The following is an 18,849-nucleotide window of genomic DNA, read 5'->3' as shown; positions in this document are numbered from 1 at the left end:
GCGGCAAGTACCCAGATATGGGTGGCATATCGTTATGTGCATAGAAGTAGAAGAAGAAGTAGAAGAAGGCGGCTGTTTGGATTTGGTAAATGTAGAGGCATCATGTCGGAGCCTAGTGTCCGGATTTCGGGGACAGTTTTAGCTTCTCTCATGTTCCAGCATGTTAACAGCGACTCAGACGTGGTGAGAAAGTCTTTTAGAACTTTTACAGTCGTGCTTTCCGAATCTTGCTGACGATGCGATGCTGTTTCTAGTTATGGCAGTTGGCAAAGAAGTTACAAAGTTAATTTATAGTCAGCTGCATTTAAACTGCCCTATTTGTAACTTAACGTCCTGCGGGGAATGAAATGCACGAGAGCATTCAAAGCTGCTCCAGTGACACTAAAACCAAGCTAACACACCAGACTCTGCTCAAGTATTTTTGAAGTGTTGAGGAGTAATGCATTTACAAGTAGAAAATACATAATGAGAAACTGATTAAGTGCATCAGCAGAACTACTGTGCACTGTAGATATATTCGGCATACATTTAGTTTCACAGTGAAATTCAGAGAGCCATTTTTAACTTGAATCTTAGCTCTGTTGTGATGGCAGGACTGGATACAGTAATACTCGTAGTTTGGGCTTTTAAATATTAATTGAGAGTTTTTTTTTCAGGGTGAAATTATATAACTGTAATTATTTTTTTAAAGGGCATAATGAGAGAGACACGTTATAATTTATAGTGATTTTCCTTAATCCACACAGGGTCAAATATACAGTACATTTAACTGTATGTTCCATGTTGCTGAAGGCTTTGGAACATTAACAGTATAAGACGTCTGTACACTAATTTAGTGGGCAGAAAAAGAAAGAACTCTTCCACTTCTGCGGACAACAGTGATCACATTAAGAGGAGCAGTTCACATAAACCAGTAGGAGAAATAAGTCTTCCTGCTGTTGCAGCACATCTCTCTATTATGAGTCTGACTGTTCATAACACCTTGAGGAGCTACTTCCTGCAGCAGAGAGCAATGCATGCTGGACTGCAGCCTGATGTCTGCTCTCTCCTCTCTGCCAGGAAGGCTTGGTGCTGGGAGAAAGCAGCTTCCATGAACAGGTCACCATCAGCGACTCCCAGTCTGACCACATTCACATTGAGGAAATATACAGTGAGTACCCACTAGTGCAGTACCATTATTGAGTCATGTAGGACTGTTATTAGTCTTGGTGTGTTATATTCACATTTTCTGTATACAGAAAAATTCTGAAAATGTGATTTAAACTCCAAGAAATGTTCAGCTGTATGTAGAGCTCAACAGTTGTGTGTCATCAGTGTGTGTAATGTGTTTGTCTGACAGACATCCAGAAGCACATTGCCTGCCTCAAGCTGAACACGTGAGTCCTGCAGATCAGTCATCAGCACAGTTTAGCTGTTACTGTATGTGTGTATGTGCTGTTTGACAGTGTGTGTGTGTCAGTCTGTACAGCAGCTCTGGGGAGGTGAACCTGGATGTGCTGCAGGAGATGCTTGCAGATAACAAGCAGGTAGGTGAGGGATGGGTTCAGCTCTCTGTGGAAGGTTTGGTGACATTTCTGTTTTGTTTTTTATATATATATTTTATGTAGCATGATGTGTTTAATGTGTGAGGTTTTGGGTTCAAATCTTTCTGCATGGAGTTTGAATGTTCTCCCTGTGGATGTATGGGTTCTCTCTGAGTACTTCGGTTTCCTCCCAAAGTCCAAAAACATGACTGTGAGGTTAATTTGGGTGTTTAATATATATGGGCTTATCATTTAACGTGTAGCATACATTGGGATTGTATTCTAACCTGTATGACTTACCTTATTATCACAGTCTTGCAAAAGTATTTCTACCCTTCTCTGTGTAATTGGCTCATAACGTCCACAACACAAGGCTGATCTCCCTCCTCTCTCAAAATCAATTTTGCCACATGTTCTCAGTTGAAGGTCTGACCTTTGACTAGGCCATTCTGCCATTTTATTTTTTATTTTATGTCTGTCCACATTCGCTCCACGTTCACATGAATCAGAGTTCTGTGAGGAGTCTAAAGCTTGGAATCTAGTTTGTTATCCTAACCTCCTCCCAGGTCCGTCTGCTGGGTTTCTTGGTCTTCATGATGCTGACTGAGCAGAAACAGAACAGCTGCGTTTATACTGAGATAAAACTGGACACAGCTGGAGTTAATATCTGAAGGTGATTTTATTTTATTTTAGGGCATTAAAATAAAGTGGGTGACATACACATGCATGCTGCACCTTTCAGATTTTTTCTTTACCAATCATCTAAAACCCTACGTTTGCCTTCATTGTTTTTCAATTTTGTTGGTCTTTCACATTTTGTCCAAATTCTCAGTGTTTAAGAGACAAATATGTCTTATATCATTTTAAAGCAAGAGTTGCCTGTGGGCCTAATGACATTAGTAATGGTGGATGTTTTTCATGTGTATAGACTCAGCAGGATTGATCAGGCACATTGTCACCAATACCTGATCTGAAATTTTTTCCAATATCAGGACTAGTATAGATATGAATATCACATCCGTTCATCTCTACCAGTGTAGAGTGAACACTCCTTGTGTGATGTAGTGTGATGACAAGTGAGGTGTGAGTGTGTCTCAGTGAAGTTTAGTGTTTGTGGTGCAGGACAGTGTTATCGGCTGGTACCGGCAGCGCCGGCACTCAGAGCAGCACATGACGTTCAGGGAGAAGCTGGTCCATGACAAGCTGAAGAGCGTTCTGAAGAACCCCCACATGATCTTCCTGCTGCTGACGTCCAGCAGGGTGACCCCCACAGACTCCACCCACCGCATGGAGTACTCCGCCTTCACGTCCCGCAGCAGGTGACGCCCGCTCCAGTGGGACAGGTCGGCTCGGTGTGTTTACTGAGGGAATGCTGTCCTCTGCTCTCTACAGGCGCTTCGTGAACATCCCGGTGCTGGTGACCAACCTGGGTCTCCTGGAGCAGCAGGGCTACTGGAAGGTGTCTGCTCCCTGCTCCGCTTCAGGCTACAGCCTCACCATGAACAAACACAGGTAACTTTGCTTTCATGCCGGCCCAGACGGGTAGCAGCTGGGCTCCTGCTCACAAAGCTCCGCCGTCTGTTCCAGGTCCAGGTTCTTCTCCCCCAGTGGGCTGCTGAAGGAGGTGGATGAGATGAACAAGATGAACGACTCTCTGCAGGTGGAGCTGCAGGTGAGGGAGGAGTGAAAGAGCGTCGCAATGTTCTCATCATCAGGGTTCCTGCACGGTCTGGAAGTTGATTTATTTTCCAGAGTGTGATTCCATCCACACTTCCTTCATTCATTTCTTTCTTTACCCCATTTTCTTTTTACTCTTTTTTTTTCATTCCTTACTTCCTAGCTTGTCTCTCCTCTCCATTCCATCTGTCCCATTTGTCCTTTTTCCCATCCATTTTGTACTTTTTTTCTACCCCTTTATTCTATTCAGTTTATTAATATAGCACAAAATCACAACAAATGTCATCTCAAGGTATTTCACAAAAATTCATTTCAATTAAATCCCACATACATTCCAATTGATAGTAGTTATCAAACAGTTAACAGTTGTACATTGAAGTAGCTTAAAAAGTTTCTAAAGAATCCCATCAGTTTGCATCAAATTGACTTGCAGCGTTCACTTCTCCTGGATGAACATCTAGGGGCAATCGTTTACATCAGAGGTGGGCAACTCGGGTTTATTTTAAAGAAATTCCTCATACTGAGCATGCATGTAGTGACAGTGGAGAGGAAAAACTCCCATTAACAGGAAGAAACCTCCAGCAGAACCAGATAAACCACACTTTATTCTCCTTTCTTCCCTTCCATCTCTTCCTTTCCTCCCTCTTTCTTCTCTCTACTTTTCTCCTTTCCTTCCTCTCCTCACTGTTGTATTTAGAGTTTGAGTTCCTATGCTAATCTGACTGTGGAAGTTTTATGTTTTGACATGGTGGATGTATGGGAGCCCTGTGTCTTCAGACTGTCTTGCTGTGTGTGTGTGTGTGTGTGTGTGTGTGTGTGTGTGTGTGTGTGTGTGTGTGTGTGTGTGGACAGAAAGCGTGCAGAGAGGTGGAGGAGAGCGAGCGTGCAGTAGAAGCACTGCAGCTGGAGGTTTCAGCCCTGAGGAAGAGCCTCAGAGAGAAGCAGCAAAGCTCAGCAGGAAAAGTTGCAGGTAAGATCCAGATCCACCTACAGGTGCTCCAACTCCAGTCAAGTCCTCACGCTGTCTGTTTCCATAGAAACCAGCAGCCCAGTTGAGCCCAGGAACAACCAGCTGCTGCTAAAGGCCGTTAGAGCGCTGCTGGGCTCCTGCCCTCTCTTGCTCTCTCAGAGGCTGTCCCTGCAGGCCTTCCCTGTTCCCAGCAGAGACACGATGGCAGCAGACTCAGACAGGGAGCAGGAGCAGCCTGCCCTGCAGCAGGACGACCATGGGACGAAGCAGAGGGGGGCGCTGCAGGGCAGGGGCAGGAAACGAAGGAGGAACAACTGCTGACTCAGCATCCTGCATCAGGGAAGTCCATCCCTAATGCAGGGGAAATAAATAAATGCTAAATAAATAAAGCCTGAATAAATGCTGGGCTTAAATTAACTGCAGAAATAAAATATGTAGATATGTTTTATTTGAAAAGAAATTTTTTTTTTAATGAAAAATGCTGAGTATTTTTTAAGTTCTCAGATAAACAAATCTGAGAACTGGTGACATATTGTCACCTGGAGATGGTTCAGAATAACAATTGTTCTTTAGAATTTATTGGAATAAATTCATATTTATATTGGTGCCTCACAGCCATATTTATTACTGACTGAAAGGTTTTCCATAGTTTCTAACTGCAGCTCAACGGGTGTTGAGAACCACTCAACCAGAACATGGGTCACTCTCCATCACAGGTCTGAGCAGGACAAAAATGGGAAAGGCAGGAAGAGATGGTGGACATTTTTAAGTTTAATACAAACAAAATCAGTTTTTAACTTTATACACTGGGAGCAGGAAATACTGATCCTCTAATCCAGATGTTTGATGCTGCAGATCCTGGGATCCTTCATGAACTCAGGATATTTGTGGGTCACTGGCATGAAACCTGCAGGTGAACAAAAAACCCTGACTTTCAGCAAAAATGAGGAAATAACATGAGGGAAACAAACTTTCTGGGAATATAAAATAAATCAGAAAATCCATGGAATGAGTTTTATCAGAACGCCACAGCAGACCATCACACTGCTGAGACGCAACCATCAGCTGCTCCTGCTGCCAACCACCTGATCAGATGCTGGCACCGCCCTGTGTGTGTGTTATTCCAACCCAGCAGTAGGTTGGAATAACACACACACAGTTATTCTACTGGGTTGCTTCTACAGTGCAACCCAGTAGAAGCTGGGTTGCACTGGTAAAAGCTGAAGTCTAACTCACCTAGTGAGTGAGCCTTCTTTATGGCTTTAGAGATCTCCTTCTGCTTTCTCCCACATAATCCTGGAGGACAGAGAGAAACACTGAGTGGCAGCAGCCTTCAACTCTGGACAAGGCTGAGCAGCCACAGCTCACCTGTGATGTGTCGGCCGTAGATCCTGCCAGTGTGAGGAGAGACGAACTGAGACAGAAGCTGAGGGAGGACAGGTGGAGATCAGGTTACTGCAACACAGTACAGCCACTGGATCTTCTTACTAACAGAAGATCCAAGTAGAGTTGGAAATGTGGAACTGACGGGAAACTGAGCACCAACAAGACACCTATCAGTTCAAACAGTATAGAGGAGTTTTTTTTATTCCTGGGAACCAAAGATCTTCCCATTAAGCTAGGTTTAAAACTTTGAACCCAAACAAACTGGAAGGTAATAAGAAAGGAAACATTTTAACAGGAAATAGAAAAATTAGAACAAATACAAAATGACAGAAATGGGAGTCCATGTGAGCAAACTACAAAATTAGGTGAAAGCAATCTGATCCATGTACAGACAGGACCAATCTAGAAACCATCAACACCTTACAAAGAATATGATTGGATGAAAGCAGGATTGAGTTACAAATCCTAAACTACATTGGCCAAATATATAATGGTTTTATTGATGCCATCTAAAAGAATCGGAGGAATAAAACTGCTGAAGGTCTCCATAATGACGATGCAGGGATGAGGTCAGTCCAGATTACTGAGGATCTGTCCACTGAGCAAAGAATGCTTCCTTCAGCAAATGCAGGTCAACTAAATGAAAGGGCAACATGGATGGATGGTTGGAACTTTTAGCCTCGGAATGGAAGCTGTCAGCTGAGCTGTGTTTCTCCTAAAAATCGTTATTTTTCCTAAACACTGGATGATGCTGTCATTTATCCCTCTGCAGGATATAGAAAATGAACTGTTACTAAATACTGACTATCCTCTAAAGTTGTGATTCCACGTTTTCTGGCAAGGCTAGAATTTTTAGAGATGTAGGTTTAGACAAAGGACATGTGCTCCGGAGGAGCCTGAGAGCCAGCTGTGTGCTCCTGGTTGCAGCTGGAACCATGAGGCGTTCACTGACCCACCTGTATGTTTTTAAAGTCCACAGTGACGTTGCAGAGCACGCAGCCTTTTTTGGACTCTCTGGACGGATTCCCCACTTTTAGAAGCTACACAGAAGACATCCCGTTATTACATACTCGTATTGCAGCCACATAACATTCTACCAGTGTCTTACTTACAGCGTCATCTTTCGGCAGGACTTCAGCGGATGTAAGGCTCCTGTGTGCTGCACAGAGAACACAACAGCCCGTTCACACTGACAAATGTTCCATTTCGACAAACAGAGGGTTTATAGCTTACACCGCGGAACCCCGTTCAGACTGACAGATACTCACTTGTGCTCCTAGGGAGATAGAAAGCAGCCTTTAGCCTCTGGAGTTTTCTCACACACAACATTTTGACCTGACACCGGACAGGAAGAAGCTCCGGGACGACGGTAAACACTGGCAGTGTCACTGTGGTTCCGAGCGACCGCATTTCCAGTTTTAATTAAACTTTCTAAAGGTAAACACCTTTTTTGTTAACATTAAATATAATGCATATATGTCTTTTTAGTAATATTTTTTATCAATAATTTCCATCAATCGATGAAGGAAGGAAATACATATGTAACGGTAAGTGTTTGCTGATCCAAAAAGACAAGATAGAAAACTTCCCTACAGTTGCAAAGGTTCAAACAAAAAACACCCTGTGTTAAAAAAAAATATTTGCAGACGGAAATTGCATGTGTCTATAAAACTTTTTAAATTAATATTTATAGTAAATGAGAAATATATTGAGATCGAAATATTTTTAATCAACAAAATCTAACCAGTTACAACCCAAATAAGTTTGATTTACCTTTTAATCTTTCATTAACTATGTTTACGTCACTTTGGGTTGTCTATCAACTACAGCACGATTAGATATGTTTGGTGTTAGTTTGGCAAAACACCGTCCGTTCCTCCAATAATTATTATAAGAGAAACATATTATTGTAGAACTATCACCCGGATTTTAAACATTATCCAACAGCAAGCGGACATGTGAAAACGGAAGTGACGACAGATTTTCGTCTGTTTTGCTCTGACGTCAGCAGTGATCAGTTTGAATGTGCTAAGTGGTTGTTGCATTTTATTTGTACTTTCAGTCTACAGCTGCACAGTTCCAGTTACTGTCCTTTAACCTTTTTAGAAGGGTAATTTTTAAAATGTTATTGCCGTTTAGTTTGTTGTGGGAACAAAGTGAGAAGTGTTTGCAGCTAACTGTAGCTGTCTACACCGCATGTTGTAGTGTTCTGAGTTCATGTTTACTATTTTCCCGACAGGCCGGAAGCAGACAGTTATTGTCGTGTATGCTCCAGGATGCCTCAGATGCGTTAGTGGCACCGGGCCCAGTCAGAGATGAGTTGCGGGAGGCTTCACGTCAAAATTAAGCGAGTTTGCGCGAGGAAGAGGTCGCGAGACTTTCTTGAGACTCGCCTTATCCTTGTCCGAAAGGAGGGGAGAGGAGGAGGAAGAGGAGCCGGGTCAACGAAATGCCTCCTCTCTAGGAGGAGCAGCAGCACCATGGCAGAACATGGAGCTGTGGAGGTACCGCGGGGTTCTGTGGGATGGATGTGTATTTACTCTACCAGTTATAGCATGGAAACTCGACAAAAACAAGTCAAAGATTTGTTCTGTATGCACAACAGTCACATTGGTGACTTGCTTGTTAAAAGTTGTAGATTTCTAAGGCACTTTTACTTCTCTTCTTGTCTTCTGGTGGCAGTTCTGCAGCGACAGTGAAGATCTGTTTGGTGACTATGACAGCATCCTGGAGGACACCTCCATCCTCGCAAAGTTGGAGGAAGTAGAACAGCATGAAAGACTGCGATCAGAGAACCTGCAGAGTTTCAGGACTCTGCAGCCTTCCGCAGACCCCATGTCCCAGTCCCCCAAGGGCCCACTCACTGACTCGGTGTTCCATGAGCTGGAGGACAAGGTGTTTGAGGACCTGCCATCCAGTCAGCTGCAGTTTCAGGAACAAATCCAAGATCGGGCAAAGAAAAGCAAGCTGCAGGTCCGAAACAAAACCTCTACGCCTTCTCACACTGAGGCTGCAGGAGAAACAAACTCTGAGGATGGAAGCAGGAGACACAGCAAGGCGAGGAGGAGTGTGGCAGACCTTCTGAAGAAGACCATGCTGGGGAATGCAGTGACTCCTGTCAGTGTGTCTCGGACGGCGTTGCTGAAGGAGGCGGTTGTTTCTGAGGAGATCAGTGTCGCCATGCAGGCTATGGAAACCATATCAGCTGAGACTCCAGACCTCGGGCCGTTCTTTGGACTCCCTAGCAAGGTCAAAGAGCTGATGCACAAGCTGAGAGGAATCCAGAAGTTATACGGTGAGAATAGTGTTCATCAAGAGAGTTACTAATGCCTCTGATTAGCTACAAACTTTACAGAATAACGTAGCATCTATCAGCTGATCTGCTTTTGTGCGTCAGACTGGCAGGAGGCGTGTCTGAACCTGGAGTGTGTTCAGCAGAGGAGGAACCTGATTTACTCACTTCCTACCAGCGGAGGGAAGACCCTGGTGGCAGAGATCCTCATCCTCAGAGAGCTGCTGTGCAGGAGGAAGGACTGTTTGTTCATCTTACCGTACATATCACTGGTGCAGGAGAAGGTACTTGAACACACCTGCTCATTTCTGGTAAAAATGGCACCTGCCACAGTTCCAGTCATACACAGATAAAAAAAAGTAAACGCATGAGCTTAATTTTTTCATCCTTCAGTGTGCTCACAATGTAATAAAGTCTGACAAACGCTTAAAGAATGAAAGCTCTTGACAGGAGTCAGATTCATCTCAGACTTTTCCCCTTTTTTTCCCCCAATCTGTGTTTATATCTCCATCGGGCTCTGCCAGGTGCGTGGGCTGGCTACCTTTGGCCTGGAGCTGGACTTCATGGTGGAGGAGTACGCTGGCAGCAAAGGCAAGTTTCCACCTGTGAAGAGAAGAAACAAGAGATCCCTGTACATCGCTACCATAGAGAAGGCCCACAGCCTGGTCAACTCGCTGATAGAAAGCAGCAGGCTGGACCACCTGGGGCTGCTGGTGGTTGATGAGGTGCAAACTCTTCTCAGTTCAGTGGCAGCTGAGGCAAAAGGAAGGAATCAGAGAAAGTTGACTGCAGGGTTTTTCCTGTTGGTTTTGCAGCTTCACATGCTGGGCGACGGCAGCAGAGGGGCTGTGATCGAAATGACTCTGGCCAAGGTTCGGCACATGAGCAGTGAGTGGCTTCTTCTGTCTGACATGATCAAGTTAATTAGTCCTCACTCACCATGTGTGTTTTTCTTTGTTTATATTGTTGTTTGCTTTTTTCATAACTGCAACATAATTATAATGCAGTTGATTGAGACCGAATTCAAATACTTTGCCCCCACAAGCTTGATGAATGAAGTTGATTCTGATTGTAATCAATAATTCAATCTAAAGTGCTCCTCTGTTTTTCAGAAGCAACCCAGATTATTGGAATGAGCGCCACCCTGGGGAACATCAAGGACCTGCAGACGTTTCTGGGGGCAGAAAATTACACAAATGACTTCAGGCCAGTAAGTGAACGGTGTAGAGTCTGAATAATGTCTCCATCAGATCTCAGGGTTGTCTGAGTGTGTTTGACCAAACTCAACTTGCTGTTGGTTTGTCTGTGACCAACAGCTATTGTCAACAAACCCAGATAACGTGAACCTCTAAAAGCCCTACAGCCTTTCTAATTGAGCTTTTAGAGTTTTGCGTTAAGCGTGTGGAAGCCGAGCAAGCGGTGAGGCTTTTATACTTAATGTATAGGCTGGTGCAGTACTCACAGAAAAGAGAGGGATCATATACAGGTGAAGCTGCTCTGCAGGGACATCTTCCAAATGAAGATGAAGAGCATGTGCTTTCTGGTCCAATTTACAAAAAATGGAGGTTCAGGCACGGCATAGTGTCAATGAGCAGGGTCAGGCCAGAAACCTAGCTCAATGTCAACTATAAACCTATTTTAACCTGTCTTTGCTCTCACTGTTAATGGTATAAAAAAGATAATCTTAAAATAAACAAACTTTCTGTTGCTGGCTCTAGGGACAGAAACAGTCAGTTTGGTTCTGTCAAGCAGACTCTGCATTAGCTCCACTCTGCTGTCTGTTTCCAGGTTCAGCTGAAAGAATATGTCAAACTGAACGACACCATATATGAAGTTGACCCGAAGGAGGAAAACTGCTTCAGATTCTCCAGAATGTTGAACTTTAAAGTGAGTTTGGCGTTGATCAGATTGTGTGGAATGGGTTGTCATGGAGGAGTTATTCCTGCCATGTGACTGGCTGGCAGTCAGCAGCATCATCTATGATGTAGAACAAACCATCCGTGAAGGATGTTCAGTTTTTGGATCAAAGATAGCAGGATGAGAAGAGCTGTGAGGTCGTAACGAGGTGAAATCGGATTCCCTCTCATTCTGCAGTACTCCAGCTCCATGCAGAAGATTGACCCAGACCACATCATCGCCCTGGTAACAGAAGTCATCCCTCTGCATTCATGTTTGGTCTTCTGTCCTACAAAGAAAAACTGTGAGAATGTTGCAGGAATGATCTGCAAGTACCTAAAAGAGTGAGTGCACCGCTCCACCTGTTTGTCCCCTGCAACCATGCATCCACCCGCTGCTGCTCAGACTTCCTGCTTCTCCCCTCAGAGACTTTCTGCAGCACCGTGAGGCTGAGAAGGCCGTCCTGCTCCAGGAGCTGAAGGCCGGTGGGAACGGCTCCATGTGCCCGGTGCTGAGGAGGACCGTGCCCTACGGCGTGGCCTATCACCACAGCGGCCTCACCGCCGAGGAGAGGAAGCTGGTGGAGGAGGCCTACTCCAGAGGCGTTCTCTGCCTGCTGGCCTGCACCTCCACCCTGGCAGCAGGAATCAACCTGCCAGCCCGCAGGTCAGATCAGCTTCACTTCTCTACTTAAATCCTCCACAGCCTTCTGGGGAGCAGCTGCTGCACTCTGCCTGACTCGCTTCATCTTGTTGCTCTTTGCACCTCTTCTGTTTTTATTCCATGTTCAGACAAGCACAGTTAGAAAATCTGCTTTTTCTGTTCATGTCCAGAGGTTCACAGTGTGTTTCCCAAGAATAGCCCCGTCATGGTGGCAGGTTGGAGCAGCTCTGCTACCTTTGTTCTGTCCTGTTCATCATCCCTTTGGCTGAGGTGTTGCTGGTTTGGACAATTATTCCTAGGATTTCACCAGCTGACATGTTTCTAGAGGAGCTGAAGAAGCAAAGGAGATAGATTAGCAACTGATGGAGGCAGCAACACATGTTACCGTGGCATTTTGTCCCTGCTGTCCAGAATTTGAGCTATTAGTATGTCATAACACTGATGAGACTGTCATACAGCAACAGTCTTCAGTCAGAGGCTACTGCAGATTTGTTATGAGACTGACTACTACCAGGCATCCTTCCTCCACAGCATCACCATCCACAGCAACCCCTTGAAGTTACTTAGATTATATGAACTACACTTCATTTCCCTTTGGGATGAATAAAGTATTTCAGAATGAAATGTTGGCTTTCTTGCAGAAGGATGGCTCAGTGAAGTGTGGTTTCAGTGGTGACTCAAAACTAAATGAAACAATAACAGGAATATTTCTGTGGCTGTCTTCCTGCAGGGTGATCCTGCGCTCCCCTTATGTGGCTACGGACTTCCTGAAGAGGAGCCAGTACAAACAAATGGTGGGCAGAGCGGGTCGGGCTGGGATCGACACCATCGGGGAGAGCATCCTCATCCTGCAGGAGAAGGACAGGAGCATGGTAACGTCTGACTGCTTTTTATTACACATGTTCAAACTTCTGTAAGGGAATATGGAAGAGCTGAAGCTTCGCCTGCTCTTCAAGTCTATCAACTTGCACTGGAACCTTCATATGTTTAGCATTGTTGTTTCAGTAAATTCTTTATGTTTGCAGAGCTATAAAACCCAACAAATGGTGGTTTTATTTTCAGGCCAAAGAGCTGGTGTGTGCCCCCATGGAGAGCTGCTATAGCAACCTGATGCAGGACGATGGGAAAGGCATCCTCAGTCTGATCCTATCACTGATTGGATTAAACGTAAATGTCTCTCCTTTTGTTTGCTGTCTTTTCTTTTCTCTTTTTTTTCCTAAATCTAAACACACACAGTAAAATCACCGTGGTGCAGTTCCGTCTGGTCATTTTCTTTCCAAGGTCTGTTTGTGTTTTGACAGCTCTCATCAGCTGTAGCCTTAATGTCAGGAAGATGGATGTCTGCATGTGATCCAGAACACAAAGTTTCATCTCTAACCAGATATACACCCAGAGATGTTAGCAACGCAGTTCTGATGACTGTATCTCCATTTAAGACTTTCTTGCTTGTTATTCTATATTTTGACCTGTTTTCCAGTTTGGATTTCTGTGTTCCTTAGAAAAGAGGAAGTGGTTGAGGCTGAGGTTGAAGGTGTGATTGTGTGCTGTGTGGTGTTGCTGCAGATCTCCTCATCGCTGCAGCAGGTGGAGCAGTTCCTGCGTGGGACGCTGCTGTTTGTGCAGCAGCAGCAGCTGTGTGTGGAGCGCAGCCTGTGGGACACCGTCCAGCGCTGCGTGGCCACGCTGCAGGAGAAGGAGCTCATCACCAACACAGCAACACACTCTCCATCGCTGCAGGTTACCAGACTGGGCAGGGCAACCTACAAAGGTAAACCCAGACCGGGAGTCGGTCATCAGAACACTCTGAGGGGCGTTTAGATACACACGCCAGCCAGGTGGACCATCATCTGATGTGTGTCGTTGTCCTGCAGGCTCAGTGGATCTGTCCTACTGCTCTGTTCTGTATAAAGACCTGTTGAAAGGTCTGGAGGGGCTGCAGCTCAGCAGCCACCTGCACCTGGTCTACCTGGTGACCCCCTACGATCTGGTCCCCCAGTGCAACCCTGACTGGATGGTTTACTTCAGACAGGTAGCCAGCCTCCGTCAGACGCCGCTCAGCAGCCAGCCTCAGTGCTTCCTGCTGAGCGTCTGCTGCTTCCTGTCTGCAGTTCACCCTCCTGTCTGCTTCAGAGCAGAAGATGTCTGCTGCTGTCGGAGTCCCAGAGAGCTTCGTGGCCCGGAAGGCTGCAGGACAGACAGTCAAGAAGGTAACAGGGGTCAACATGTTACCAAGCACTGAATTGAGGTCGGTGAATGCTGTGAGGCCCCTGGGGGTCCATGATGTCAGAGCAGGAGCAGATGGTTTAAGCACAGCCTGTGAGAATTGAGGGACCAAAAGAGCTGGAGAATCAGTCAAAAGGTTGTTGGGGAACAAAAAGGGAGCTGCTGCAGTCAGGTGGTACTAGAGTAGGGAGAGAGGGAGGCCTGGGGCTGAGCAGCAGCATGGGAGGGGGAGTTTAAATAATGCTCAGATAAGGTCATAGTTCAGATAAGCTTCCAGGGAAAGAGTGTTAGGAAATGATCCTGAAATAATGAGGAGATTTCAGAAGATCCAGTGGATTTGCTTGAATTCAGAATACTCATCAAACTACTCCTGGAAGAAGGTTGGTGATGAAATTCTGAAGTAGATAATCAATGGTTCACTTATTATGGATCTTAGGTTGTATAATAGAAATAGGGATGTTGTCAAAGGTACCAACAGAATAAAAACAAGCAATAATTTGACCCATTTAAAGAAAAGGAAGGTCGATCTGATCCGTGTGGTTACAGACACACTGCTTTAACTTCTCAGTGATGTAAACAGCATGGACTCAATCTGAAGTCTGCAGTCTGACTGAGAAAAGCACAGATAAATAAAGAGGTTGTAATTGTTGGATTATTTGAGTTTAATCATCTGCTTTCCTGGCAGAATATTAGGAGTAGTCATTAGGAAAAGGAGCAGGATATTCTGGTGTATACTGTAGAAAATGGGGCACTTCAGGGCAATGTCTGTAGTCCATTGATATTTGGTATAATATATTTTTTATTTTTATGAGTAATTTTGGAAAAGAAGACAGGATCTCTGTAATCAACTAGGAACAATAGAAGTAACAAACATTTTTCCAAAATATGAAGAGAGAGGTAAAGTTTGGATCACTTTACAATGTCAAAGTGAAGAGCTGAGCATCACTGTGACTCTTTATCCAGAGTGAGCGCTTTGCACAGAGGAATGGTGTGTAGCTGTGTTGGTTACCTGTCTGCGTTGCAGAGCGTGGATCTAGTAGCAGTGAAGCGGATGTACCTGTCTCTGGTCCTCTTCTCCCTGCTGAGGGACACCAACGTGTGGGCCGTGGCCGACCGCTTCCAGCTCAGCAGAGGCTTCGTTCAGACTCTGCTCAGCGCCGCCTCAACCTTCTGCTGCTGCGTGCTGCACTTCACCGAGGTACCACCGCCTCACTGCCACGACTAGCATGTTAGCACATTGCATGCGGTCGCTGTAAAGTTGCAGGGTGTGCTACATATTCTCACATTCACATACTGTACGCACTGCTAACATTTGTCTTGGTGATGTGTTCAGGAGCTGGAGGAATTGTGGCCGTTTAAAGCTCTGCTGCTGGAGCTCACCCGCCGCCTCAGTTACTGCGTGAAGGCCGAGCTCATCCCTCTGATGGAGGTGGCCGGAGTTCTGGAGGTCAGGACCGGCGGCTGTCTCTGGAGGCCCGCGCCATTCTGCCATGGCTTTACCTGGAGGCGCTTCACTGACGTTCTCCTTCTGTGCAGTTCAGAGCAAAGCAGCTGTACAACGCTGGCTACAGGACGCTGACCCACCTGGCCAACGCCGACCCTGCCGTCCTCTGTGGGACACTGGAGCACCTGTACCAGAAGCAGGCCAACCTGATGGTGGCCTCAGCCAAGGTGAGGGTCCCTGTGGAGTCTGGCTGAGGCTGCTCAGTCTGGAGCAGAGGCCCTCTGCTTCAGCATCAGCCTCAGCTCTGTAAGCTAGGACATCAACAGTGTGGTGTGTGAAGGTGTTACAGTAACCTGGCTGTGTCTGTCAGATGATGTGTCTCTGTCTTCCAGATGCTCCTGAATGAGAAGGCTGCAGCTCTCCAGGAGGAAGTGGACGAGCTGCTGACCCTGCCTGCAGACCTTCCGCAGCAGCAGCATCAGGAGCTGCTGCTACTCTGAAACACACTTGGCTCCTTCTGGCCTGTTTCTCATGGGGTTTGTTTAATCTTACGTTTTCTTATTAAAATATTGCGTCATATGGACTCTTCTCTGTGTTTTATAAACTACTGCAAGAGCTCCCTGAGTGGAGAAATATCCTCCTGTTTCAGGATCAGTCCGATGATTTTCAACTCAGGCTGTTCTCATTAAAGCTGAATATGCAAAAAAATATGAAGATATAGCGAGAGGTTTTTGCGGATGATGTGATCCTACTGGCTTCATCATGTTGTGATCTACCGCTGGAGCGGTTTGCAACGGAGTGTGAAGTGGCCAGGATGAGGCTCACTGCCTCCCAATCCGACTTAAGCCATGGTCTTAAGCCGGAAACGGGTAGAGTGCCTTCTCTGGGTCAGAGATGGTGGGGGATGTCCTGCCCCAGGTGGAGGAGATTAAGTATCTGGGGATCTTATTTATGAATGAGGGGAAAAATGGAGCGGGAGATCAACAGGTGGGTTGGTGCAGCATCTGCAGTGAAGCGGGCGCTGTACCGGTCTGTTGTGGTGAAGGGAGAGCGGAGTCAAAAAGCAAAGCTCTTGATTTACTGGTTGATCTATGTTCCTACCCTCATCTATGGTCATGAGCTTTGAAAGAACGAGGTCACTGATACAAGCGGCCGAAATGGGTTTTCTCCGTAGGGTGTCTGGGCTCTCCCTTAAAGATAGGGTGAGAAGCTCAGTCATCCAGGAGGGACTCAGAGTAGAGCCGCTGCTCCTTCACATCAAGAGGAGCCAGTTGAGGTGGCTCGGGCATCTGGTCAGGATGCCTCCTGGACGTCTCCCTGGTTAGGGGTTCCAGGCACGTCCCACCGGGAGGAGGCCCCAGGGTAGATCCAGGATACGTTGGAGGGACTATGTTTCTCTGCTGGCCTGGGAACACCCTGGGATCCAACCGGAAGAGCTGGAACAAGTGTCTGGGGAGAGGGAAGTTACGGTGCTACCCCTGCGACCTGACCCCGGATAAGTGGAAGAAAATGGATGGATGGATATAGTGAGATGAGCTTATGCTTTTTGTGCCTTTCTAGAAGTGATCACAAGACATTTTATTATGTTGCAACAAAAAATATCAAATGTATTTTGTCAGAACAACACAAAGTAGAGAATAATTGTGAAGTGGAAGGATTTATTTTTTGTGTAATCAGAATTGAGTCCAGTGTGTATGAACTCACTCAGTATAAATGCAGCTGGTCTGTTGTCAAACAGCATCATGGAGACAGTGAACCCAGCAGCTCGGGTTCTAGCTGAGTGTCTTCCAGATATCTGCTCTCTCCACCTAGTGGTGGGAACAGGGTGTGGCAGCTGGAAACCCACCAAAGCATGCTGGATGAAGGACAATGTTAATCAGAGAAGCCAGCGATGCCTACTCTGGAGGAGCTACAGAGATTCACCACTCAGGAGTTAAGAGGACCATTTATCACAAAGAATCCTTTGTCTGTTAGTCTCTATTCGTTCTTATCATTTCAAATCATTATCGAGGCTGACACTAACAGAGGTAAATGAACATTTGGACCTTTTTGTTTTGCATTTTATCGTCATTTATCTAGCAGAGGGCAGCAGCCTGTAGTGGTCAGCAGGGACAGTCTTGGGACTGGTTCTGTAACTAGAGCTGCCTTGGATAAAAAGGGTGTCAACATTAAAACTTTAATTTATGAATTAAAAAAGGGAGGGGTGCAAGGTGGAGGATTGCAATTACAATAATTCAACAGAAAGTGGACTAACAGGTCCAAGGTGTGGGGCACAATTAATTTAATTTACTTCTATACTGAAGATCTTTATAAACAATTTTTGGACAAATTGCTCAGGTGAATGTTACGTTTCCTTCAGTACTTTGTAAAGAAGCACCTTCTCTTCGGCACCACATGGTACTGATTAAATACCAACCAGTTGAACTGTGGCAACTCTTAATGCCAGAGCTGCCTTCTACTGCAATTTAAATCCTGGACATTGATTCCATCATTTGATAATTGTGTATATTTGCTTTCTTGTCCTTCGCAGCAGGATCTGAAATTTTTCTCTTTTTGAGTTTCTGAAAAGCATCAGCAAGCTGCAGTCTTCACCAGGACAAACCTCTGTTACTCTGCCTTTTAATCTGGCCATTGGGATTTTCTTCCCGTTGGTATAAAGGGATTGACAAAAATGGAGGACATTGCATGAAATTCAATGTGAGTTAAGGAAATCACAAAGCAGGAGTGAACAGCTGAGTCAACCAGGCAGAGCAGACGTGTTTGATGATTCACTGGATGAGCATCAGCATGTCTTTAATGAAAGTGTGAAACAGCTTTTAGAGTTATTTCCTTTAACGACAGCTGCAGCTGACAGTAAATTAGAAAAGCCAAACTTGTTGCCTGACAACATAACATCAAAATGAAACTCGTTGCTGTTGGTAACGAAGATCTGTTTTCCCTGGCTCTGGCATCAGCATCACCACAGTGGAAACAGTCCAGCCATTTGCAGCATCGTCTGACGTCAGCTTTCAACTGCACAGATTCTGTAGTGATCCGTAGATCTGGAAGAGAAAAATCAATCCCAGAGTTAGAGGCCATGACCGGCCGGGGGGGGTGTTGCTCAGCTCCAGGTGCTGGTCCACCAGCTGTCTTCCTCCAGCAGCAAACTTTCATTACAGCTGTCCATGATCTCACTGCTGGGTCATGTTATTTACATCCAGCCACAGTTTTCTTCACAAATGTAAAAAAAAAAAAAAGCTGCTGCTTAAACCCCCACCAGGAACCAGGAACGGCTTCAGAAGGTTTAGAGGAAATGAATGTGGCCTTGGCTGAACAGCGACACATGAAACTATCTGACCAGGTTTTATCATATCAATTTTCTCTACTCAGTAAATAGGAATCCAGAATGCAGGACCAGTGGAAGGAAGCCCGCTGCATGAGAGATCCTCAATGAACTGGCTCAGAATTCCTCTACAACACTGCAACAGGCTGCTGGCTGCAAGCTCTCACTTCTCATGCTGGTTTTCAGAAGCTATGGAATCTTGAGGTGAACATAACTTCTTTCACATTCAGCTAGAACATTCTGGCTTGATTTAATAATGTGGAGCTGAGGTTGTGCTTACAGCTAAATGAAAAGTAATAAGGAACATAGCTCGTCTCTTTTGACCTGTGCAAAACCAAAATATGCACTGATAGTAAAATGGAGAATTGCAGTAAGTATTGACCAAAGCTGGTCAAACATCCAAGCAAACGACTGAAAGCAGCAGATGGAGATTGCAAGGACCAACTCAGGCAA

At 45.5% G+C, this 18,849-nt stretch overlaps 3 protein-coding genes across 6 annotated transcripts; 2 read left to right on the top strand and 1 right to left on the bottom strand.

Moving 5' to 3' along the window:
* The first annotated feature begins 21 nt into the window (after positions 1–21).
* abraxas1 (abraxas 1, BRCA1 A complex subunit) lies at positions 22–4,794 on the top strand. Its single transcript, XM_023338490.1, has 9 exons — positions 22–183; positions 1,060–1,150; positions 1,340–1,376; positions 1,460–1,526; positions 2,646–2,842; positions 2,916–3,035; positions 3,111–3,195; positions 4,053–4,170; positions 4,238–4,794. The coding sequence occupies exons 1-9, from the start codon at positions 103–105 to the stop codon at positions 4,489–4,491; spliced, it is 1,050 nt and encodes a 349-aa protein (XP_023194258.1). The 5' UTR covers positions 22–102; the 3' UTR covers positions 4,492–4,794.
* A 125-nt stretch (positions 4,795–4,919) lies between these two features.
* mrps18c (mitochondrial ribosomal protein S18C) lies at positions 4,920–6,987 on the bottom strand. The gene is made up of 6 exons (XM_005814923.3): positions 6,825–6,987; positions 6,669–6,715; positions 6,513–6,596; positions 5,539–5,596; positions 5,407–5,466; positions 4,920–5,077 (listed from the first exon to the last, which is right to left on the bottom strand). The coding sequence occupies exons 1-6, from the start codon at positions 6,964–6,966 to the stop codon at positions 5,001–5,003; spliced, it is 468 nt and encodes a 155-aa protein (XP_005814980.2). The 5' UTR covers positions 6,967–6,987; the 3' UTR covers positions 4,920–5,000.
* Positions 6,988–7,535: 548 nt separating this feature from the next.
* Positions 7,536–18,512, top strand: helq (helicase, POLQ like). 4 transcript variants are annotated; one of them, XM_023338486.1, is made up of 20 exons: positions 7,537–7,666; positions 7,796–8,060; positions 8,239–8,851; positions 8,954–9,132; positions 9,373–9,573; positions 9,664–9,736; positions 9,961–10,058; positions 10,637–10,735; positions 10,943–11,088; positions 11,171–11,410; positions 12,138–12,279; positions 12,470–12,574; positions 12,971–13,175; positions 13,279–13,436; positions 13,516–13,614; positions 14,655–14,828; positions 14,964–15,077; positions 15,167–15,301; positions 15,467–15,610; positions 18,444–18,512. In XM_023338486.1, the coding sequence occupies exons 2-19, from the start codon at positions 7,872–7,874 to the stop codon at positions 15,572–15,574; spliced, it is 3,078 nt and encodes a 1,025-aa protein (XP_023194254.1). In that variant the 5' UTR covers positions 7,537–7,666; positions 7,796–7,871; the 3' UTR covers positions 15,575–15,610; positions 18,444–18,512. The 4 variants fall into 4 exon arrangements, with proteins under 4 accessions (XP_023194255.1, XP_023194254.1, XP_023194253.1 ...); XM_023338485.1 differs by having other exon boundaries at positions 7,537–8,060; XM_005814925.3 differs by lacking the exon at positions 18,444–18,512 and having other exon boundaries at positions 7,537–8,060; positions 15,467–15,662.
* Positions 18,513–18,849: the final 337 nt, after the last annotated feature.

Source organism: Xiphophorus maculatus, chromosome 8 (assembly GCF_002775205.1).
Source record: "Xiphophorus maculatus strain JP 163 A chromosome 8, X_maculatus-5.0-male, whole genome shotgun sequence".
In the NCBI taxonomy this organism is placed as follows: domain Eukaryota; kingdom Metazoa; phylum Chordata; class Actinopteri; order Cyprinodontiformes; family Poeciliidae; genus Xiphophorus; species Xiphophorus maculatus.
Note: the sequence above shows the minus strand (reverse complement) of the source record. Positions and strands in the feature narration are given on the sequence as shown.